Source organism: Mobula birostris, chromosome 26 (genome assembly GCF_030028105.1).
Source record: "Mobula birostris isolate sMobBir1 chromosome 26, sMobBir1.hap1, whole genome shotgun sequence".
Taxonomy (NCBI): domain Eukaryota; kingdom Metazoa; phylum Chordata; class Chondrichthyes; order Myliobatiformes; family Myliobatidae; genus Mobula; species Mobula birostris.
The window spans coordinates 49,169,319-49,191,456 of NC_092395.1; the positions used below are offsets into that span (position 1 = coordinate 49,169,319).

The 22,138-nt window shown below is 43.4% G+C and overlaps 1 protein-coding gene across 1 annotated transcript in view; it reads right to left on the reverse strand.

The window, feature by feature from the left end:
• LOC140188268 (uncharacterized) overlaps positions 1–22,138 on the reverse strand; it is a 150,279-nt gene that overhangs the window by 18,859 nt on the left and 109,282 nt on the right. Inside the window, 4 exon segments of the mRNA XM_072244360.1 lie at positions 8,839–8,966; positions 9,202–9,295; positions 9,393–9,479; positions 13,495–13,622. Of these exon segments, the coding sequence (XP_072100461.1) occupies positions 8,839–8,966; positions 9,202–9,295; positions 9,393–9,479; positions 13,495–13,622 (437 nt within the window).

Here is a 22,138-nt window from a genome sequence, read left to right on the forward strand (position 1 = left end):
TCTGCACCACCTCTAAAACCAGTCTATCCTTCAAGTAAGGAGACTAGAAATGCACTCCAGATGCAGCCTCACCAGTACCCTATACAGTTGCAGCATAAGCTCCCTGCTCTTAGATTCGATCACTCTCCCAAATGGAGGCCAACACTCCATTTGCCGTCTCGATAGCCTGCTGCACCTGCAAACCAACCTTTTACTATTCACGCACAAGCATTCCCAAGTCCTTCTGCACAGCAGCATGCTGCAATCTTTTACCATTAAAGTAATAGTCTGATCTTCCATTTTTTCTTCCCAAGTTGATGACCTCGCATTTACCAACATTGTACTCCATCTGCCAAACCCTTGCCCACTCACTTAACCTATCTATACCACTCTGCAAACTCACTGTATGCTCAGAACAATTTGCTTTTCCACTCAATTTAGTGTCATCAGAAAACTTAGATACAGTACACTTGGTTCCCTCTTCCAGATTGTTAATGTATATTGTAAACAGTTGCAGGCCCAGTACACCGCTCACCACTGATTGCCAGCCAGAGAAACCCAAATGTATCCAAACTCGCTGCTTTCTATTGGTTAACCAATCTATGCATGCTAATACATCACCCCCAACTCTATGAATCCATATCACATGGATGTCCTTCATGTGGCATCTTAGTGTTGGCATCAGAGAACTAAACTCAGCAGCGAGCAAAAGGGAGGTAGGGTCAGGCACAGCAGCGATTACTGGAGCATGCCAGTGTTAACAGTTGGAAGGTTTTAGCTCAACAGGTTTCAGCAAGAACAGGCAGAGACAAAGATAATACGGAAGCTTTTATTTTACTACTGAGTAGTCAGGATGGACTGCTCCTCCTGCCAGGTGTGGGAATTCAGGATACCTGACAGTTTCCCTGATGATTACATCTGCAGCAAGTGAACCCAACTTCAGCTCCCTACTGACCAGCAGGAAATGAATGTACTCAGGATCATCCGGGAGGCTAAAGATATCATATATGAAACTTATTCAAGACGTGGTCACATCCAGAATATAGGCTTCAGACAGTAAATGAGTGACCACCAGGAAAAGGTAAGGGGATTAACCAATCAGTTCCTCAGTGGCCATTTCCTCAGCAACATATACCTCTGGGGTGGGAAAAAGAAGAGAGACGAACCATCAGGGCACAGAAGCAGCAGCCAGGCTAGTGGCACTATGGCCAGCTCCGTGGCTCAGCAGGGAAGGGTAAGGGTAAAGATAGGCAGTGTGGTAGTGTGAGGGGACTCACTAGTTGGGGGTGAAGAAGGAGAACAGATAAGTGATTCCAGGATGTTGTGTTGCCTCCTGGGTGCTAGGGTCAGGGTGTATCAGAGCAACTGTAGGATATTCTCAAGGGTGAGGGGGAATAGCTGGATGCCGTGGTGCGTATTGGCACCAATGACATGGGCAAAATAGGACAACAGACCCTATGCAGTGAGTATAGATTTAGGAAAGAAGCTGAAGCAAAAGACCTCCAAAGTAGTCATCTCTGGATTACGCAAACAACAGGAATTCTGCAGATGCTGGAAATTCAAGCAACACACATCAAAGTTGCTGGTGAACGCAGCAGGCCAGGCAGCATCTGTAGGAAGAGGTGCAGTCGACGTTCCATGTCGAGACCCTTCGTCAGGACTGCTCCTTGTATTCTGGATTACTCCTGGTGCCGCAGACTGCTGCAATCTTGGTGTCCAAGTTCATAGTTCTTTCAAAATGGCAACATAGGTCAACAATGTGGTTAAGGATTATAGAATACTTACTTTTATTAATCGAGGAATTGAGTTTAAAAGTCAAGAGGCTGTGTTACAACTTTATAGAGCTCTGGTTAGACCACATCTGGAGTATTGCATACAATTCCCACGACAGAAGGATGTTGAGGTTTTGGAAAGAGTGCAGAAGAGGTTTACCAGGATGCTGCCTGGTTTAGAGGGCATGTCCTTTCATGACAGCCTGGACAAACTTGGGTTTTTACTCAGGAGCAGCAGAGGAGGCTGAGGGGAGAAGTGTTGGAGATTTACAAGATTATGAATGTCATAGAGTAAGATAGGGAGCATCTTTCTCCCAGGGATGAAATGTCTAATACTAGAGGGCATGTATTGAAGGTGAAACAGGGTAGGTTCAAAGGGGATGTGAGGTTAAGTTTTTTTTAAACTGAGAGTGGTGGATGCCTGGAATGCGCTGCCTGGTATAGTGGTACAGGCAAATACATCAGAGGCATTTAAGAGACATTTAGATAGGCACGTGGATGTAGAAACATAGAAAACCTACAGCACAATACAGGCTCTTCGGCCCACAAAGTTGTGCTGAACATGCCCTACATTAGAAATTACTAAGCTTACCTATAGCCCTCTATTTTACTAAGCTCCATGTACCTACCTAAATGTCTCTTAAAAGACCCTATCATATCCACCTCCACCATCGTTGGCAGCAGCCCATTCCACGCACTCACCAATGAGTAAAAAAAAAACTTAACCCTGATATCTCCTCTGTACCTACTCTCCAACACCTTAAACCTGTGTCCTCTTGTGGCAACCATTTCAGCCCTGGGAAAAAGCCTCTGACTATACACACGATCAATGCCTCTCATCATCTTACACACCTCTACCAGGTCACCTCTCATCCTTCGTTGCTCCAAGGAGAAAAGGCCGAGTTCACTCAACCTATTCTCATAAGGCATGCTCCCCAATCCAGGAAACATCCTCGTAAATCTCCTCTGCACCCTTTCTATGGCTTCCACATTCTTCCTGTAGTGAGGTGACCAGAACTGAGCACAGTACTCCAAGTGGGGTCTGACCAGGGTCCTATAGAGCTGCAACATTACTTCTCGGCTCCTAAACTGAATTCCACGATTGATGAAGGCCAATACACCATATGCCTTCTTAACGACAGAGTCAACCTGTGTAGCAGCTTTGAGCGTCCTATGGACTCGGACCCCAAGAACCCTCTGATCCTCCATGCTGCCAAGAGTCTTACCATTAATACTATATTCTGCTTATATAGTATATATGAGGAAGATAGAGGGATATGGACAATGTGTAGGTAGGAGGGATTCATTTATGGTTTTTTAAAAATTTACTTTTTGGCTGGTTTGGCACAGCATTGTGGGCCTAAGGGTTGTTCCTGTGCTGTGTTGTACTGTTCTATGCTCTAATAAATAAATGGAAAGCAAATAAAATTGCACCTACCCCATCACAAAATCTGTAAATAACTTTCAATGCATCACTTTCAACTTCCAAAAGCCACCAGCCAGAAACTCAGGCATAGCCTGTGACAAATTAAGGGCAATGTGGGGGCTTTGAGTAATGCAAACCAAGTTCATCTGGTCACCTCAGCTAACATAAGACTTAAAAGACTAGATACTTAGTCCAGCTGGGTTTTTTTTTTGCAGTTTAAATATAGAATATTTTACAAACCTAAAGACAATTGCCAGTAAAGAATATGGATAAAGTAATTTACAATACAAGTATGACAGGAAAAACTAAGATTCTCTGTTAGATGAATGACAAGACTGATTGAAAGTGAAGAGGATTCACACCCAACAACTGCTGATATTTTCACTGCTCTAGTAACAGACAACTTGGGGTTATAAGTTTACCAACTTTATATCACAAAAACAAAAGGGTTAGAAGACGGCAATTATTGCAACTTTCAGTATTATGGTATAGATTATCCAAGAAGAAACAGTGATCTAATACAACTATACAAGGTCCTACACAGAAAGATGAATTAATATTTGAGGAAAAAAAATCTTAAAGGATATGAAGAAAGGAAGCGAGATGTCTTAAGGCCTTCATGGCTGAATAAGGGAGCAGAACTAATTAGAAGAATTTTTTGGTCAGTGTGGTAAGTTGGACGACCCCCCCCCCCGGTGAAAACTTTTGCAAAGTCAGAGTCAAACAGCACAGAAAAGCTCAATTCAGTTATTTCTTTTTCATTTTACTTCTCCCACATTCTCATCAAATCCTCTCATTCTACCATTTGCTTACATTTTTGAGGCAATTTACAGGAGTTAATTAACCTGCCAGTCCACATCTTTCAGATGTAGGAAACTGGAGCACCAGGAAAACCTCGATCACAGGGAGAATGTACGACCTGCACACAGGCAGCAGAGGTCAGGACTGAGTTTCTGGAACAGTACCGCAGCTGGTCTACCAAAATTACCATTGCTGGTCTTTTCATTTAGACTAGAACTGAAGATCCAATGCAAAGAGGGCACAGTGTAAATTGGATCTTACTGGGTTGTATCACAGTGTATCACTGTACACTTACTCTGCCACACTTTGCATTAATTCAATACATCTTAAAAATTTCATATGTTTTCACTGCATGCTTTTGCTATTCTTCAAACTTGGTAAAGAGAAGCAGATATTTTCCTACACTGCTTTTATGTATTCAAAATTATATTGGGGTTTGGTGGTAAAAATTGGGATAACTTGCTTCCAGTGGCAGAAGAAATTCTTAGGGATAGGACATGAGCAGTCGGGAAAACCCATGGCCTAATTAGGGGAAGCCAGCATGGCTTGGTGTGGGGCAGGTCGTGCCTTACCAACTTGATTGAGTTTTTTGACAAGGTGACAAGAGAATTATGAAGGTAGAACAGTGAATGTTGTCTGCATGGGTTTTAGTAAGGTGTTCGACAAAGTTCCTCACGGAAGTCTAATCCAGAAGATTAAGGTGCATGGGATCCGGCGAACTGGCTGTTTAGATTCAGAACTGGCTTGCACATAAAAGACAGGGGTTAGTGCTTGAAGGGGCTTATTTAAACTGAAGACCTGTAATTAGTGGAGTTCCACAGGGATCTGTGCTGGGTCTTCTGCTATTTGTATATAAATGACCTGGATGAAAATGTGGATGGGTAGGCTAGTAAATTTGCAGATGATACCAATGTGGAGTTGTGAATAGTGTAGCAGACTGGTTAAGAAAACGGCATGATAGAGACCAGTTGCAGGGATGGGCTGAGGAACGTCAGAAGGAGATAAATATTAAGCGTTGCAAGTCAGTAGGGCAAATGCAAGGAGACAGCGCACAGTTAAGGCAAGGTCCTTGACAGTGTTCCTGAGATCTTTGGATCCAAGTTCACAGCATCTTGAAGTGGCTACACAGGTCGATAAGGTGGTTAAGAAAGCTTATGGAATCCTTGCTTTTATTAGTTGAGGCACTGAGTTCAAAAGTCAGGAGGTTATGTTGCAAATTTATAAAACTCTGGTTGGGCCACATCTGGAGTATTGTGTACAGTTCTGGTTATTCCAATATAGGAAGGATGTTCAGGCTTTAGAGAGGGTGCAGAAGAGGTTCACCAGGATGCTGCCTGGCTCAGAGTGTATGTGCTATCATGAGGCTGGACAAACTTAGGCTGTTTGCTCTGTAGCTTCAGAGACCGAAGGGAGAAATAATAGAGGGTTAAACGATTATGAAAGGCATAGATAGAGTGGACACAGAGCATCTGTTTCTTAGGGTTGAGGATGTGAGGACAAGGAAATAACAGAGGATGCATCCCAGGGTTCAAGGATGATGTGAGGGGCAAGTTCCTTTACTCAGTCGTAGATGCCTCGTATGCACTGCCTGGTATGGTGGTAGAGGCAATTACATTAGAGGCTTTTAGGAGCTGTTTGGATAGGCACATGAATATAAGAAAGCTGGAGGGATATGGACATGGTGTAGGTAGGGCACATTGGTGTTTGGGTGTGCTTGATTTGCTTTTTAGCTGGTTTGGCAAAACATTGTGGGAACTTTCACTCAATTCTCCAACTGTGAAGTTCATTTCCTTTATCAATACCAATGAAAAGTATTCCTTTAGGGCTTGACCTGTACCTCTGGTTGCACAGACTGCCTTTGTCTTTAATGAACACTACCGTCTCCCTTCTTCTTCTTTTGCCCTTAATACATTTATAGGACATCTTTAGTTTTAACTTAATCTAGCCTGCCTGTCATTTTCCATGATCCCTGAGCATTTTTAATTTCTTTTTAAATGCCCCCCTGAACTTTTTAATAACGCTTGATGGGCCTCCCCATTCCTTCTATATCCAATCTTCAATGTCCCTCGACATAGATTTAATTCTCCATTTCCAATGTCTGTGCCTTTTGTTTGTGTTTTTTTAAAAAAAGTGTTCCAACAAAGCCCGATGTGTGCTTAAGGATCATCTCGACTTCCATGCTGAGGCTTTCAGAGCTCAATGAATACAACAATTTCCAATAATCAGCGTCTACAGTTTGTGAGAGAACAGTTATGGTGCAAGAGCAGAGAACGCAAGATGCATTTGGTGAACCGAAAAAGTTCTAGAACGCATATGGCTATATCGCTGATCTTCCACAGTGGTGTTGGTGGTGTCGTCAATCTGGAGAGCTGGATTTCATTTCTCTCTCTATTGCCTGGCCTGAGTGTTTTCAGCATTTCCTATTTTGTTTCAGATGACTAGTATCTGCATGTTTTCCAATCCTTGACAAGTTCTGCTGTAGCTCCATTTCTCTTTCAAGCTCTGCTGTCTAACTTGCTGAGCTTTCCCTGCGTTAACCATGCTTCTGATTTCCAGCTACTGCCATACTCTGCACCTCGGCACTTTTGCTTTCTTCTCTGTTCTCCCTCCATTTACTCTTCCTTCAGATACTCCAGCTAATACTAACAAGCGTTCACAACACTCAGCTGATACTGCCTCAACTGTCCAGCTCTTGGCTCCACCTCTGCCCCTCCTGTCTTCTCCTATCATTTCGGATCTCCCCCTCCCAAATCTCTTACTAGCTCTTCTTTCAGTTAGTCCTGACGAAGGGTCTCGGCCCGAAACGTCGACTGTACCTCTTCCTAGAGATGCTACCTGGCCTGCTTCGTTCATCAGCAACTTTTATGTGTGTTGCCTCAGACATTATCCTTTGTTTTCTCTCCACCCCTTCCCCTTCTCTATTTTAAAATGTTGTTTCCCAAAATCTCTCAATTTCAATGAAAAATCATTCCTTTAAATATTTGCCACTTTTCTCTAGACTGTCTGACCTCTGAATGCTTCTAGCATTGATTCCTGATTAAAAACGATCAGCTGCACTCTAACAGCATTTAGAGAAAACATCCTGCTAACATACATTAAAAACAGAAGAACGAAACATCACAAGAATAGTCTTACATTTCCTATGAGAACTACCAATCAATAGTTTCATGTTTTTATTTCCCTAAAGGCTTAAGATACTCATTCCAATTTACGCTGATTCAACCAGTGGAATTTCCACAATGCTTCTTGAGGTGCGGCATATAGTAATTCAAAGGTTCAAAGGTTCATTTATTATCAAAGTATACAACTCTGAAATTCTTCTCCAAATAGCCACGAAACCAAGACAAAAAAGAATGGCAGGACAATCATAAACTCCCAAAATTCCTCCCACCCGCAATAAAAAACCAAAAACAGAACAGGCACACCACCAAACCCCCCACTTCCTCTCCCCCCCACACACAAAAAAAACATGACAGATCAGGCAAAAAAAAAAACACAGAATATGAAGAACAATAAGACTGGAAAAAAGTCCATAGCACAAGTCCATATCCAAAACACAGAAAACCTGGAAAACATTCTCCAGGCATAGCGGCACCCTCTCCGGTAGAAGATCAATGCCACTGGTGATCCAAAGGCAGCTTCCCCTCTCCGGTAGAAGATCAATGCCACCAGTGATCCAAAGGCAGCTTCCCCTCTCCGGCAGCAGAGCGATCCCACCGGTGATCCAAAGGCAGCTTCCCCTCTCCGGCAGCAGAGCGATCCCACCGGTGATCCAAAGGCAGCTTCCCCTCTCCGGCAGCAGAGCGATCCCACCGGTGATCCAAAGGCAGCTTCCCCTCTCCGGCAGCAGAGCGATCCCACCGGTGATCCAAAGGCAGCTTCCCCTCTCCGGCAGCAGAGCGATCCCACCGGTGATCCAAAGGCAGTCTCCCCTCTCCGGCAGCAGAGCGATCCCACCGGTGATCCAAAGGCAGCTTCCCCTCTCCGGCAGCAGAGCGATCCCACCGGTGATCCAAAGGCAGCTTCCCCTCTCCGGCAGCAGAGCGATCCCACCGGTGATCCAAAGGCAGCTTCCCCTCTCCGGCAGCAGAGCGATCCCACCGGTGATCCAAAGGCAGCTTCCCCTCTCCGGCAGCAGAGCGATTCCACCAGTGATCCAAAGGCAGCTTCCCCTCTCCGGCAGCAGAGTGATCCCACCGGTGATCCAAAGGCAGGCAGCTGGCGCGCACCCTCCACATTTACCTTGATGTTTCAATCTCCCTCATTGCTTTAATCAGCGAACAATCGGCTCATCCGCTCAACCCCCCACCTCCCCTCCACCACCCCCACCCCCCGCAGCCTTCTCACCACAAGGTTCGTGTACGCAGCCTCTGCCTCCCTGAATTCTCTTGGAGACAGTAGAATGCTGAAAAACCCAAACGATCACCAAACAAATCACAGGCTTCAACAGTTCCAGGATCATGTTCAAGACAAGAAACAAACACGAAATACATAAAAGAAACAAAATACATGGTTTCATAGCCTATCCAGAAGATGTCAACCTTGGGAGCACTCTATGCAGGCACCATCTTGATTGGAAGGTCAAGACAGTGAATCTCATGTTAAGCTGAAGAAACTATTCCCACCCCTTTAGGACCAGAGTAAACTGCCATTTCTTCTTTTCCTATCTTGCATAACCTTTTGGAAATTAGAGCTAAACGAATACTATGCAATTAAGTTACTTGGAGCAAAGAAGTTTTGGTAACCAGAAACTACAATCATGTAAAATTAATTAGATTAAGGAGGAGATCATAGGAATAAAGGGAATTCTGTTTTACATATGGTGACACTAATGCAAATAATACTGGACAGGTAGCACACCTGTAGGAGTGTTGGGTTGTCTCTACCGAGTTGCTGGAGGAGGGCTGGCAGTAATGCCGGGTTCTGTTGTATTATCTGACGCATCTGCTGAAACTGGGGTTGAGTTCGCAGAAATTCCAGTGGATTACCTGGAACAAACAAATAAAAGTTAGGAACCTGCATCAATCTAAACCTACATTTGAGTGACAAACAAAATTTAATGTAGTGTATATATTGAGCCCTCAGTTCCATATTACTAGCAAGTGTTTTACAACAATACTAACAAGTGCCACTCAAACTATAAATGCAACAGCTCAATACTAACTGTTATAATAACACGAATTCACAATTCTTTTGTTATACACATTGAACACTGGTACTTACTGGCTGGTGTAGACTGCGTTGATGGCTGTGATGGTGGCTGTGTTGTGACTCGTGGTTGTGGCTCTTCTGGGGCTTCTGGTTCTGCTGGGATTCCCTAATTGAAATATAAAACATACTTATTACACACTTCCCTTTCATTTTCAGGTGCGTGGAGGCAGAGGAGCTAAACAAAATTCTTATTTGGACAGTACCATGGTGGAGCTGGCTGCCTCACAGCACCAAAGATCCAGGTTCAATCCTGACCCAGGGGTTGCCATTGTGGCTTTTGCGAGTTCTTCCTGCAAATGCATATGTTTAATCCAGGTGTCAGTTACCCCACATACCAAAGATGTAAGAGATTCCAATTTGTTCGGCCACTGTAAATTGCACAAGTGGTTGAAACGGGGTAGGAGGGGTACGGGAAGAGATGAAGAAAATGTGGAGAATGTTTAATGTCAGCAGGGAAAACATTGTCAATGGCAGGGCCCAATGAACAAAGACCTTGAGATACAAGTAGATGAAAGTGGCAACATAGTAGACAGGGTGAAGATGAAGAATGGCATGCTGCACCTAATGCATTCCGTATGAGAGTGGGGCATGTTACAACTATACGAAGAGATAGTTAGGCCGCACTTGGAATATTGGGTGCAGTCTGGTCACCTAGCTATAGGAATGATTAAGTTAGAGAAATTCTGCAGTTGCTGGAAATTCAGAGCGACACACAAAATGCTAGAAGAACTCAGCAGGTCAGGCAGCATCAATGGAAGGCAATAAACAGTCAACTTTTTGGCCAAGACCCTTCATCAGACCCAGCAATTTGTGTGTTGTTCTTAAGTATATTTCCTGGATATGGGAGCTTGAGTGATAAAGAGAGATTGAATAGGTTTAGATTGTTCTCAATGGAGAACAGAAGGGTGACTTTATAGAGGTTTATAAAATTATGAGGGGTAAGGATAGGATATGAGTCTGTTTCCAATGGTAAGGACATCTAAAACTAGAGGATGTAAGTTTAAAGAGAGAAGGGGATTCAAAAAGGTATCAGTAGGGTATTTTTCCTATACAAATAGCAGATAATTAGAAAAGGCTATATGAGGTGACAAAGACAGGAACAGAAACATTCAAAAGGCATTGGGACAGGTACTTGAATGAGCAGAGCACAGAGGGATACAGAATTAATCCAGTTAAGTGTAATTAGTATATATAGTCATAATAGTTGGCAGAGACATGGCAGGGTGAAGAGCATACTCTTGTGCTGTTGAACTGTAAAAGTCCAGTTCCAAGGCTACACACCACAGATGAAGAGAATACTATTACCATTGGATGTGAACTATTTATTTCAATAAATGTAAGAGGTACTAAATTGGGTTGCTTCTACAATATTTTGTTTAATTTTCTTTTCAGAAATCTCAGTTCTGAAGCATGACCCAACATAATATCATGGAGATCAGAAGAGGCCAAAGCTCAGCAAATGGAGCATTTGGCATCTAGGCAAGCAATCACATGGGAGTGATATGGTTGTAATGCCCAACAGCAAATAATTTATTCAGGCTTGGACAAACATGACATGTTTGGAACTACAATGCAACAAAAGGTTTGACATCAATTTAAAATATACGTGTACATTGTACAACTAAAACCACCAATAAGGTGAAGGAAAAAGTAAAAGGCTACTCGTTTCACTTTGCTCATCGGAACTCTGTTGCAGGTATAGGCAGGTAGGGAGAAATGGGTTGCTTATGGAGTACTAGAAATATAAGAGAACACTTAAGAAATCAGGAAGGCTAAGAGAAAGTATGAGGTGCCCAAGCAGAAAAGGTGAAGGAGAAGCCCAAGGGATTCTACATATATATTAAGAGCAAGGGATAAAATTGGTCCTCTGGACAATCAGAATGGTAATCTATGCATGGAGCTAAAAGAGATGGGGGGAGATCTTAAATGAATTCTTTGCATCTCTGTTACTCAGGAAACATACAGAGTCTATAGAAGTCAGGTAAAGCAGCAGTGACCTAATTAGTCCTATACAGGTTACAGAGGAGGATGTATTTGCTGTCTTGAGGCAAATTAGAGTGGATAAATCCTTCAGACCTGTGGGATATAAGTGCTGGAATTACAGGGGCTCTGGCAGAGATATTTAAATCATCCTTAGCGAAAAGTGAGGTATCAGAAGATTGGAGGACAGCCAATGTTGTTCCACTGTTTAAGAAAGGATCTAAAAATAATTCAGGAAATTAAGGATGGTGAGCCTGACATCAGTAGTGGGAAAGTTATTGGACTGCATACTTAGGGACCTCTCTGACTAAAGGCCAGTAACTAGTGGAGTGCTGCAGGTACCAGTGCTGGGTCCGTTGTTTGTCATCTATATCAACAATCTGGAGGAAAACGTCATAAATTGGATCAGCAAATTTGCATTTGACACTAAGACTGGGGTGTAGTGGATAGTGAAGATGACTATAATGGCTTGCAGTGGGATCTGGACCAGCTGTAAAAATGGCAGACGGAATTTGATGCAGACAAGTGCTAACGGTTGCACCTCAGAAGGACTAGCTATTAGGTCCTACACAGTGAATGGCAAGGCATTTAGAAGTGCTGTAGAGCAAAGTGATCTGGGAATACAGGTCTATAAGTCATCGAAAGTGACATCACAGGTAGATAGGGTCGTAAAGGAAGTTTTGGCACGTGCTGTTGCATGTAAGGAGTTTGTACGTTCTCCCTGTGACTGCATGGATTTCCTCCAGGTGCTCCGGTTTCCTCCCACAGTCCAAAGGCACACCAGCTGGTAGTTTAATTGGTCATTGTAACTGTCCCATGACTAGGCTAGGGTTAAATTCTGAGCTGCTGGGAGGCACAGCTACATTTCAATTTTTTAAAAAATCAAATAATTGAGTACAGGGGATGAGATGTGGTATTGAAATTGTACAAGATGTTGGTGAGGCCTAATTTGGAGTATTGTGTACAGCTTTGGTCATCTACCTACAGAAAAGATGTAAATAAGGTTGAAAGAGTACAGGAAAAATTCACAAGGATTTTGCCAGGACTGGAGGACCTGAGTTATAAGGAAACAATGAATTGATTAGGACTTCATTCTTTGGAATGTAGAGATTGAGAGGGAGATTTGCTAAAAGGTATACAAAATTATGAGGACATGGATAGAGTAAATGCAAGCAAGCTTTTTCCACTGAGGTTGAGTGGGACTACAACTAGAGGTCATGGGTTAAAGGCAAAAGGTGAAAAGTTTAAGGGGAACAGGAGGGGAAACTTGGTCACTCAGCAGGTTGTCAGAGTGTGGAATGAGCTGTCAGTGCAAGTGGTGCATTCGAGCTTGATTTCAACGTTCAAGAGAAGTTTGGAAAGCTACATGGATAGTAGGAGTATGGAGGGCAATGGCCCCTGTGCAGGTTGATAGCAGTAAGCAGTTTAAATGGTTCAGCACTCATTAGATAGGCCAAAGGGCCCATTTCTGTGCTGTACTTTGTGACTCCATTTTCAATAGGTTTCAAAAGGTATACATAACATCAGTAAATGTATCTAATATACATCCAGAAATTCTTTTTCTTCACAAACATCCACAAAAACAGGAGTGCCCCGAAGAATGAATGACAGTTAAATGTTAGAACACCAAAGCCCCCCTCCAACTCCCCCCTCCCATGCTTAAGCAACAGCAAAGCAACAGGTGCAAGTTTGGATACATTGATTTCTTAAGGTTGCTATAGCCAGGGTTGGCAGTAGGGATAAGCTCCCACTACCCATTAAATGCTCCCAATGGTGTGGATCTCTAACAGCCTCTGACAACCAAATCCAGCTCCTGACTTAGTTACTAAGCCCTGCAGAACTGATTCTACTGAGAAGGGGCAAAGGTGCGTTGCTGGTTCCTGAAAACCAGTTGCCTCAAGCATATAGGGGTCCGTCAGCCACGGCTGGCAGCTCATCCTTTGACAAGAAAAACCCTGATCTCAAACCTTCACTGCTTCAGCTATATCCACACACAGGGGAAGGCTTTGGGAATAAGCATCAAGAAAAAAATCCAGAGCTAGAGTCCCTAGAACAGTCCTACATTGAGTTCAATGCCGACTGGTAAGTCCTGCAGTGCCACTGCTGCCAAATAGGACTCTGCTATTCCTTTGGTTTCACCAGCTGCATGGAAGGGGGAGCCTGCTGATTGGGCAACAGCTTGTCCCCATATTGCCCTGGCTTGCGTAGGATGCAACATCCATGGTTTACCCGACCAACAGATGGCCTCACCAGATGCAATGGAATTAAGCCAGAGCCTCCATCTAAGGGTGAGGCTTAGGTACCCAGAATTCAATCGCAACTCACTGTCAGAAGATACTCCACAGCTCTGTCTGGGTTGTTAAAGCTTGCTCGTAGTGCTGCAAGAACTTGCTCTCGCTCATAGCCCATTGACATGATCTCCGCCACCAGGTTTTCATAAGCTTGTCCTGTAACTGAAGCAAATTTTCATAATTAAAGATATTCAGCTTCACATGGGAAGTCAAATTACTGAGAATAAAGTTTAAGCAGACATAGCTAGCATATTGCCCAAACAGTTTTATCAAAATATTGACAATTCCAGTCAATCTGTCAATTAAATTTAGCAATATGAATATGTCAGGAAAGTTCACATTAAAATTTAATTTGTCATTCAACCACACACGAATGCAGGCAAACAAAACCGCATTCCTCCAGGGAGTAGGTACAAAACAATAGTACCAACAGCACATTGCACAGTCACGACAGCAGCAAAACACAATCTGACAAAAAATAAAACATTCTATGACCTGTAGATTGACAATGCATGAGATAAGGCACTAGAACAGAATTAGGCCATTCGGCCAGTCAAGTCTGCCCCACCATTCAGTCATGGTTAATTTATGATCCCTTTCATCCCCATTCTCCTCCCTCCTCTCCGTATCATTTGACACCCTTACTAATCAAGAAACTATCAACCTCCTCTAAATTTCCCTCCCTTCACCATCAATGCTGCCCTCAACCGCATCTCTTCCATTTCACTCACAGCTGCTCTTACACCATCCTACCCCACCACCTCACCAACCTCTGCTTCCAGCGCATAATTCTTCAAAACCTCTGCCACCTCCAATGGAATCTCACCACCAAGCACATCTTTCCCTCCCAACTTTCCACTTTCCACGGGGATCGCTACCTATGTGACTCACTTGTCTATTCATCCTTCCCCTACACCACCTCCCTCACTACCATCCAGGGCCCCAAACAGTCCTTCCTGGTGAGGCGACACTTCACCTGAGAGTCTGTTAGGGTCATATATTGTGTTCGGTGATCCCAATGCAGCGTCCTGTATATCAGTGAGACCCGACATAGACTGGGAGACCACTTCACCAAGCATCTAGGCTCCATCTGCCGGAACAAGCAGGATCTCCCAGTGGCCACCCACTTCAATTCCACTTTCCATTCCCATTCTGATACGTCCATCCATGGCCTCCTCCAATGTCGTAGTAAGGCCACACTTAGTTTAGAGGAACAACACCTTATATTCTGTTTGGGTAGCCTCCAACCTCAAGGAGATAACATGAGAGAGGGACAAGGGAATGGGAAATGGTGAAGGTGGGGGGGGGGGAAGAATGCATTACTCCTCATCCTCAACCCTGGGAAACAGATCTCCTTGCCCACCTTTGCCTTCCTCTGGTACTCCCCCTCTTTTTTCTTTCTTCCATGGCCTTCTGTCTCTTTCACCAATCAACTTCCCAGCTCTTCACTTCATCCCTCTCCCTCGAGGTTTCACCTATCACCTGGTGTTTCTTTCTCTCTTCCACCCACCTTTTAAATCTACTCCTCAGCTTTTTACCTCCAGTCCTGCGAAGGGTTTCAGCCCGAAATGTCAACTGTACTTTTTTTCCATAGATGCTGCCTGGCCTGTTGAGTTCCTCCCGTATCGGACCGCAAAGCACTCCAGCGTGTGGTGAAAACTGTCCAGCGGATTATCGGCACCCAATTGCCCACCATTGAAAACATCTACCATAAACGCTGCCTGGGCAGGGCGAAAAGCATTATCAAGGATGCATTTCACCCTAACCATGGACTTTTTAACTCTCCCCCCATCCGATAGGCACTAGCTCCCGCACCAGCAGGCACAGGAAGAGTTTCTTCCCCGAGGTTGTGACCCTGCTGAATCTCACATCACAGCGCTAAGCAGTATTGCACCCATATTGTACTGTCTCAGTACTTCTATATTTGTGTGCTGTAGCACTTACTTTTTATTTGCAGTTATTTTGTAAATAACATTATTCTTTGCATATCTGGTCAGATGCTAACTGCATTTCATTGGCTTTGTATCTGTACTCGGCACAATGACAATAAAGTTAAATCTAACCTAATCTAATCATTTTGTGGGTGTTACTCGAACCTCCTCTAAATATACCCAGTGAATTGGCCTCCACTGCCATCTATAGCAATGAATTCCACATTCACCACCCTCTGGCTAAAGATATTCCTTTTTATCTCTGTTCTAAAGGTACAATACTCTGACCTTGTGCCTTGTGGTCCTAGATTCCCCACTATAGGAAACATCCTCTTCACGTCCACCCTACTTAGGCCTTTCAATGAAATCTCTCCTAATTCTTCTAAACTCTGATGAGTATAGCCAGAGTCATCAAATGCTCCTCGTACATCAACCACTTCAATCTTGGGATCGTGCTTGAGAACGTCCTCTGTACCCACTCCAATGCCAGCAGATCCTTTCTTAGATATGGGGCCAAAAACTGTTCACAAAACTCCAAATGAGGTCTAACCAAAGACTTACAGCCTCAGCATACCACCCTTGCTTTAATGTTATAGTCCTCTTGAAATGAAGGCTAACATTGTATTTGTCTTCCCTACCACTGACTCAACCTGCAAATTAACCTTGATGGAATCCTGCACAAGAACTCCCAAAACCCTTTGCACCACTGTTTTTGAATTTGCTCCCCATTTAGAAAATAGCTGATACCTTAATTCCTCCTAGTGCATGAACTTCCCTACACTATAGATTACTTTAGTTTTACAAAGAACCAGCATTTCCTGCTGTAACGTTAAATGCTTGCTAGAAGAACAAAAAAAAAGACATCCGGAATTTGAGGAAAATAAAATAAAACTCATAGAACTGTTACTTTTACTTTGGGATTCAAAGATCTTTCCCCAAACCTCCCCACCCCCACCCACCACAAACAAGAGAAAATCTACAGATGCTGGAAATTCAAGCAACACGTACAAATCGCTGGAAGAATCAGCAGGCCAGCCAGCATCCATAGAAAAAGAGTACAGTAGACTTTTCAGGCCAAGATCTTTCGGCAGATAGGGCCTCTGTTATTTAAAGGACGAGGAAATCTCTGATGTCCTGGAATGGGAAGCCACATCCTAGGAAGAAACTGAGAAAAGGGAATAGCAATTTTGCAGAAGATAAGGTGGGAAGAGATATAGTTGAGATAACAGTAGGTACCAGTAGGTTTATAAAATATGTTGGCCGAGATCAAGGGAACAGAGTTGTCCGAGATGGACTTAAGTGAATTCAAGGGCAGGGTGGAAGTTAGAGGCAAAGATGATAAAATTTACAAGCTCAACAAGGGTGCACAAAGCAGCACCAATGCAGTCGCAATGTATCAGAGGAAGAGGTGGGGGCAGTATTACTAGGGAATACACATCTATGATAATGAGAGTCATGGGAGATTATAACATGCAGGTCAATCGGGAAAATGAGGTTGGTAATGGATCTCAACAGAGTGAGTTTGTTGAATGCCTAACAGATAGCTTTTTAGAGCAGTTTGTTGTTGAGTCTACTAGGGGATCAGTTATACTGGACTGGGTGTTATGTAATGAACTGGAGGCGATTAGGGAGCTTAAGGTAAAAGAACCCTTAGAAACCAGTGATCACAATATGACTGAGTTCAACTTGAAAGTTGATACGGAGAAAGTGAAGTCTGATGTAGAGGTATTTCAGTGGAGTAAGGGAAATTACAGTAGTTTGAGAGAGGAGCTGCTGGCAGGGATGTCAGCAGAGCAGCAGTGCATGCATTTCTGGGAAAAATCAAGGTGCAGGACGGGGGGGGTGGTGGCGCCAGTGCGCATGCGTATGGATTAGACGGGTTTGGTCAGCGTTTCTCTCTGAGGCCTCGATAAAATTACCATTATACCGTGTTTTATTCATTCATAGGCCAACAGTGTATGTCTAAACTAAGTGTCTGGAAAAGTTCGACAATGCTGAAGGCAAATAAAGCCAAGACTGCCGACTGCCAAATTACCAAAGCTAGTGTTAACAACGGGTCTGTCAACAACTTCACGTCTGAGATACCGCCGGATAAAACTTATGCCATGTGCAAGGAATTAGGTCAGGAGATTTCTGAGTCAGTTCTGCGTGGCATTAACGACCGCTTTGATGTTTTTGAGACGAAGTTTCAGACACTTGTGGCCTCACAGGCTGACTTACAAGCCCGTGTGGCTAATCAAGAACTAACCGCTAGCGACCTTGAAGCATGCATGCAAGAGCTTGAAGCTAAGTATTCAGAGCTAATGAGACAAAATAGGCAGCTCGAAGCTAAAGTGCATGACTTAGAGGCTCGTTCCCGGAAACATAACATTAAAATTGTAGGGATACAAGACGGCGAGGAGGAAGGTAAGCCTACTGAATTTGTTTCCAGACTGATTCCCAAGTTGCTCGGGAAAGAGCACTTCCCGTACCCGGTTAAAGTCAATCATGCACGTCGCTCTCTCCAGCTGCCGGCGCTAAGCCGCACGTATCCATCACTTCAAGTGAAAGAGCTGATCCTGTGCTGCAACAGACTACAACCCATGGAGTACAAGGGAAACAAGGTATTGATCTTCTCGGATTATACTAATGAGGTGATGACTCAACGTCGTACCTTTCGTGATGTACTGCAAACTCTGCGTGATGGAGGAATTAAGCACACCCTGCGGTATCCAGCTAGGCTCTATATTTATTATCAAGATGGAAGAGCGCCTATAGTATACGGCAACCAGATAGAAGCAGCACAGTTCTTGGAAAAGAATAACGCACGCAAAAGGGAGTAGATATATTGACACTGTTTAATCAGCTTATATTTGTGCCTGTTTCCATGTTGGGATAAGGGGAGGGCCCTGCTTGTTATATGTAGTTCTACAATGCTGTATACTGCACTGGGATTTAATTGCAGAGAATGTTCTAAACAATTCTGTTATTATAATGGTTAAATTTGAGTTGGTGTCATGAATGTCCAGCTTCAGGTGCGGACATTGGATAACTCTCCCCAGCCCTAATAGCATTTGTTTAACGGTATTATATAGTTTGTGTTATAAATTTTCTAGGGGGGGGGGGGGGTTGTAATAATTGTGTAATGTTAGTTACCTGCCCAGCAGCTCCTTTTGGGATGGAAATGGGGAACTGTGTGTCTGGTTTAGGGAGACACGAAGGGGGGTGGGTTAGGGTAAACACAAAATAATCTGCAGATGCTGGGGTCAAAGCAACACTCACAACACGCTGGAGGAACTCAACAGGTCAGGCAGCATCCGTGGAAATAATCAGTCAACATTTCAGGCCGGAAATCTTCCTCAGGACTGAAGAGGGAGGGGGCAGAGACCCTATAAAGGTGGTGGGGGAAGGGTGGGAAGGAGAAGGCTGGTAGGTACCAGGTGAAAAACCAGTAAGGGCCTCTGCCCCCTCCCTCTTCAGTCCTGACGAAGGGTTCCAGCCCAAAACCTTGACTGATCATTTCCAAGGATGCTGCCCGACCTGCTGAGTTCCTCCAGCGTGTTGTGGGGTGGGTTAGGGTGTGTGTTGTTCTTGTTTATGGCTCAGACATGTTTTGTTTTTCTGTATGTTGTGTTCTTATGAGGCTGCCAGTCATTTTGCATTGTTACTATGTTTGTGCTCAACTCTAATAATCTCTTTCTTATTCCCATATGCAGAGGCCTTGCAGTAGAACGCAGCTGGGGGGGGAGGGGATAAAGATATTACAGTAGTCTCGTGGAATGTTAAAGGCCTTGGTCATGTTGTTAAGAGGGATAAAGTTTTTAGACATCTCTAATCTCTATCTGCAGATGTGATTTTTCTACAAGAAATCCATATTAAAGTAACTGAGCAATGCAGACTGAGGTCCAGCTGGATATCGCAGGTTTACCAGTCACCATTTACATGTCATGCCCATGGTGTGGCTATCCTCTTTAGAAAAAATATTCCATTTCAACTCACTTCCATGACCACAGATCCTCTCGGCACGTTTATTATGATCTCTGGCACCATTAATTTGTTTCCGCTAACCTTCCTTAATATTTATGGTCCAAACACAGACGAGCCAAATAGTTAAGGTTATAGAGTACTTGGTGACACAGGACAAGATAGTAAAAGTCAGCATGGTTTCATTTAGGGAAAATCTTGCCTGATGAGCCTGTTGGAATTCTTTGAGGAGATTGCAAGTAGGATAGATAACAGGAATGCAGTGGATGTTCTCTATTTGGACTTTCAGAAGGCCTTTGACAAGGTGCCATACATGAGGCTGCTTACCAAGTTAAGAGCCCATGGTATGACAGTAAAGTTACTCACATGGTTAGAGTATCGGCTGATTGATAGGAGAGAGCAAGTGGGAATAAAAGGATCCTTTTCTGGTTGGCTGCCAGCTATGTTCCCTCTAAGCTGTGTGCGCGCACACATTTTTCAACCAGCGCACAAAGGAAATTACATAAAATAATGTAGTAATTAATAATTATACTTATTGAAAATAATCTTTTAGCTAAATGTTTCTGTTAACTAGTTAGTCGGTTTTTCAAATACCACGATGCACGTCACTAATTTATGTCACCTCACCTTTCCTGTTCCAGTTTGTATAGCTGCATCACGGCGGCAGCCATCTTTGGCAGACAGTGTTCACATTGTAAAGTTTACAAAGATCTGATTCAAATCCTGTAGGTAGCTTACTAAGTTTTTATTGAAAAAGATCAGTCAAATGACCCTGTGTCTAAATACTGTCACAAGAAATTGATAAACATCACATACAAAGTAGCTTTACAGGTTTTAAGTGATGTCTTTGACGAACTGGCTGCGCTGTGCAAGATTCTGCAAAAGAATGGCCTGACAACAATTGATTCACTTCACTTTGCGCAAGGCAAAATTAACAAGATAAGAAAGCAGTATCTGGGAGACAATGTTTCGTGGAGTGACAAAGTTAAAGTTTTGCTAAGCCAACAACGTGAAGAAAATGTTACCGTAGATACAAGTTCGCTGTTGACTTTAATAAAGTCTTTTGGGTTGATTTCCTGAAAGGTTTCCTGAAGATGAGGTACAAGAATGGTCAGCTTTTGATTTCTCCACAATTGCAGATTGTAACTTCACATTTGGCGATGAACAAGTTAATGTCTTACATCTAAAATATCATGATTTTCTAGCTGAAAATACTGTAATAGTGAGACAGTTCAATTATTTCAAATTTTCCGTGCAAGAAAAAATTAAATCCAAACTGATTTCAAACTTTGCTCAAATGGTGGCATTTGTACTTCAAAATGAACAGTTTTGCGACCTTGCACAGTTGATGGACATTGGGGGAACCTTTCTTGCGTCTAGTGCGGACTGTGAGCGAGGTTTTAGCCTAATGAGTGAACTCAAAAACAAGCTCAGAAACCATTTAGGTGAATGTCATTTGGATATGTTAATGAGAATCAAAAGCTTTCAGCTGGTTGGAAGTTCTATTAGTCTAGATAGTGTTTACAAAGAATGGGTAAATGCCAAAGACAGAAGAGAGAAAAAAATAACTGAGTGACTTACATATGTACGTTTTTTTGTTGTTATTCTATGCAGTTTTATGTCAAGTATTTTGTAAACCTGCATAAACTGTGCCATGTGTGCATTCAGTGCGCACATACTTTTGTCACAGGAAAAAAAATTTGCACAACATAAGATTTTTCCGCACATTGACTACTGACTAATTAGAGAGAACATTGGCTGCCAGTGACTACTGATGTTCTGCAGAGGTCGGTGTTGGGACCACTTCTTTTTATACTGTATATAAGTAATTTAGATGATGGAATAGATGGCTTTGTTGCCAAGTTTGCAGATGATACCAAGATTGGTGGAGGGGCAGATGGTGTTGAGGAAACATATGGGATGCAGAAGGACTTAGAAAGATTCGGAGAATGGGCAAGAAAGTGGCAAATGAAATATAATGCTGGAAATACATGGTCATGGACTTTGGTAGTAGAAATAAATGTGCGGACTATTTTCTAAACAGGGAGAAAATCCAAAAATCTGAGATGCAGAGGGACTTCGGAGGCCTTGTACAGAACACCCTGAAGGTTAACTTGCAGGTTGAGTCGGTAGCGAGGAAGACAAATGCCATGTTAGCATTAATTTCAAGAGGTCTAGAATACAAGAACAGGGATGTGATGCTGAGGATTTATAAGGCACTAGTGAGGTCTCATCTTGAGTATTGTGAACAGTTTTGGGCCCCTCATCTTAGAAGAGATGTGCTGGCATTGGACAAGGTCCAGAGGAGGTTCACAAGGATGATTCCAGGAATGAAAGCGTTATCATAGGAGGAAAGTTTGATGGCTCTGGGTCTGTACTCGCTGGAATTCAGAAGGATGGGGGGGGGGGGGGGGAGGATCTCACTGAAACCTTTCGAATGTTGAAAGGCCTAGACAGAGCAGATGTGGGAAGGATTTTTCCCATGAAGTGAGAGACTAGGGCAACAGGACACAACCTCAGGATAGAGGGGTGCCCTTACAAAACAGAGATGTGGAGAAATTTCTTCAGCCAAAGGGTGGTCAATTTGTGGAATTTGTTGCCAACTGCAGCTGTGGAGGCCAGAACATTGGGTGTATTTAAGGCAAGGATTGATAGGTTCTTGATTGGACATGGCATCAAAGGTTATGGGGAGAAGTCTGGGAACTGGGGTTGAGGGGGAGAAGGAAAAAAAAAGGATCAGCCATGATTGAATGGTAGAGCAGACTCGATGGGCCACATGGCCTA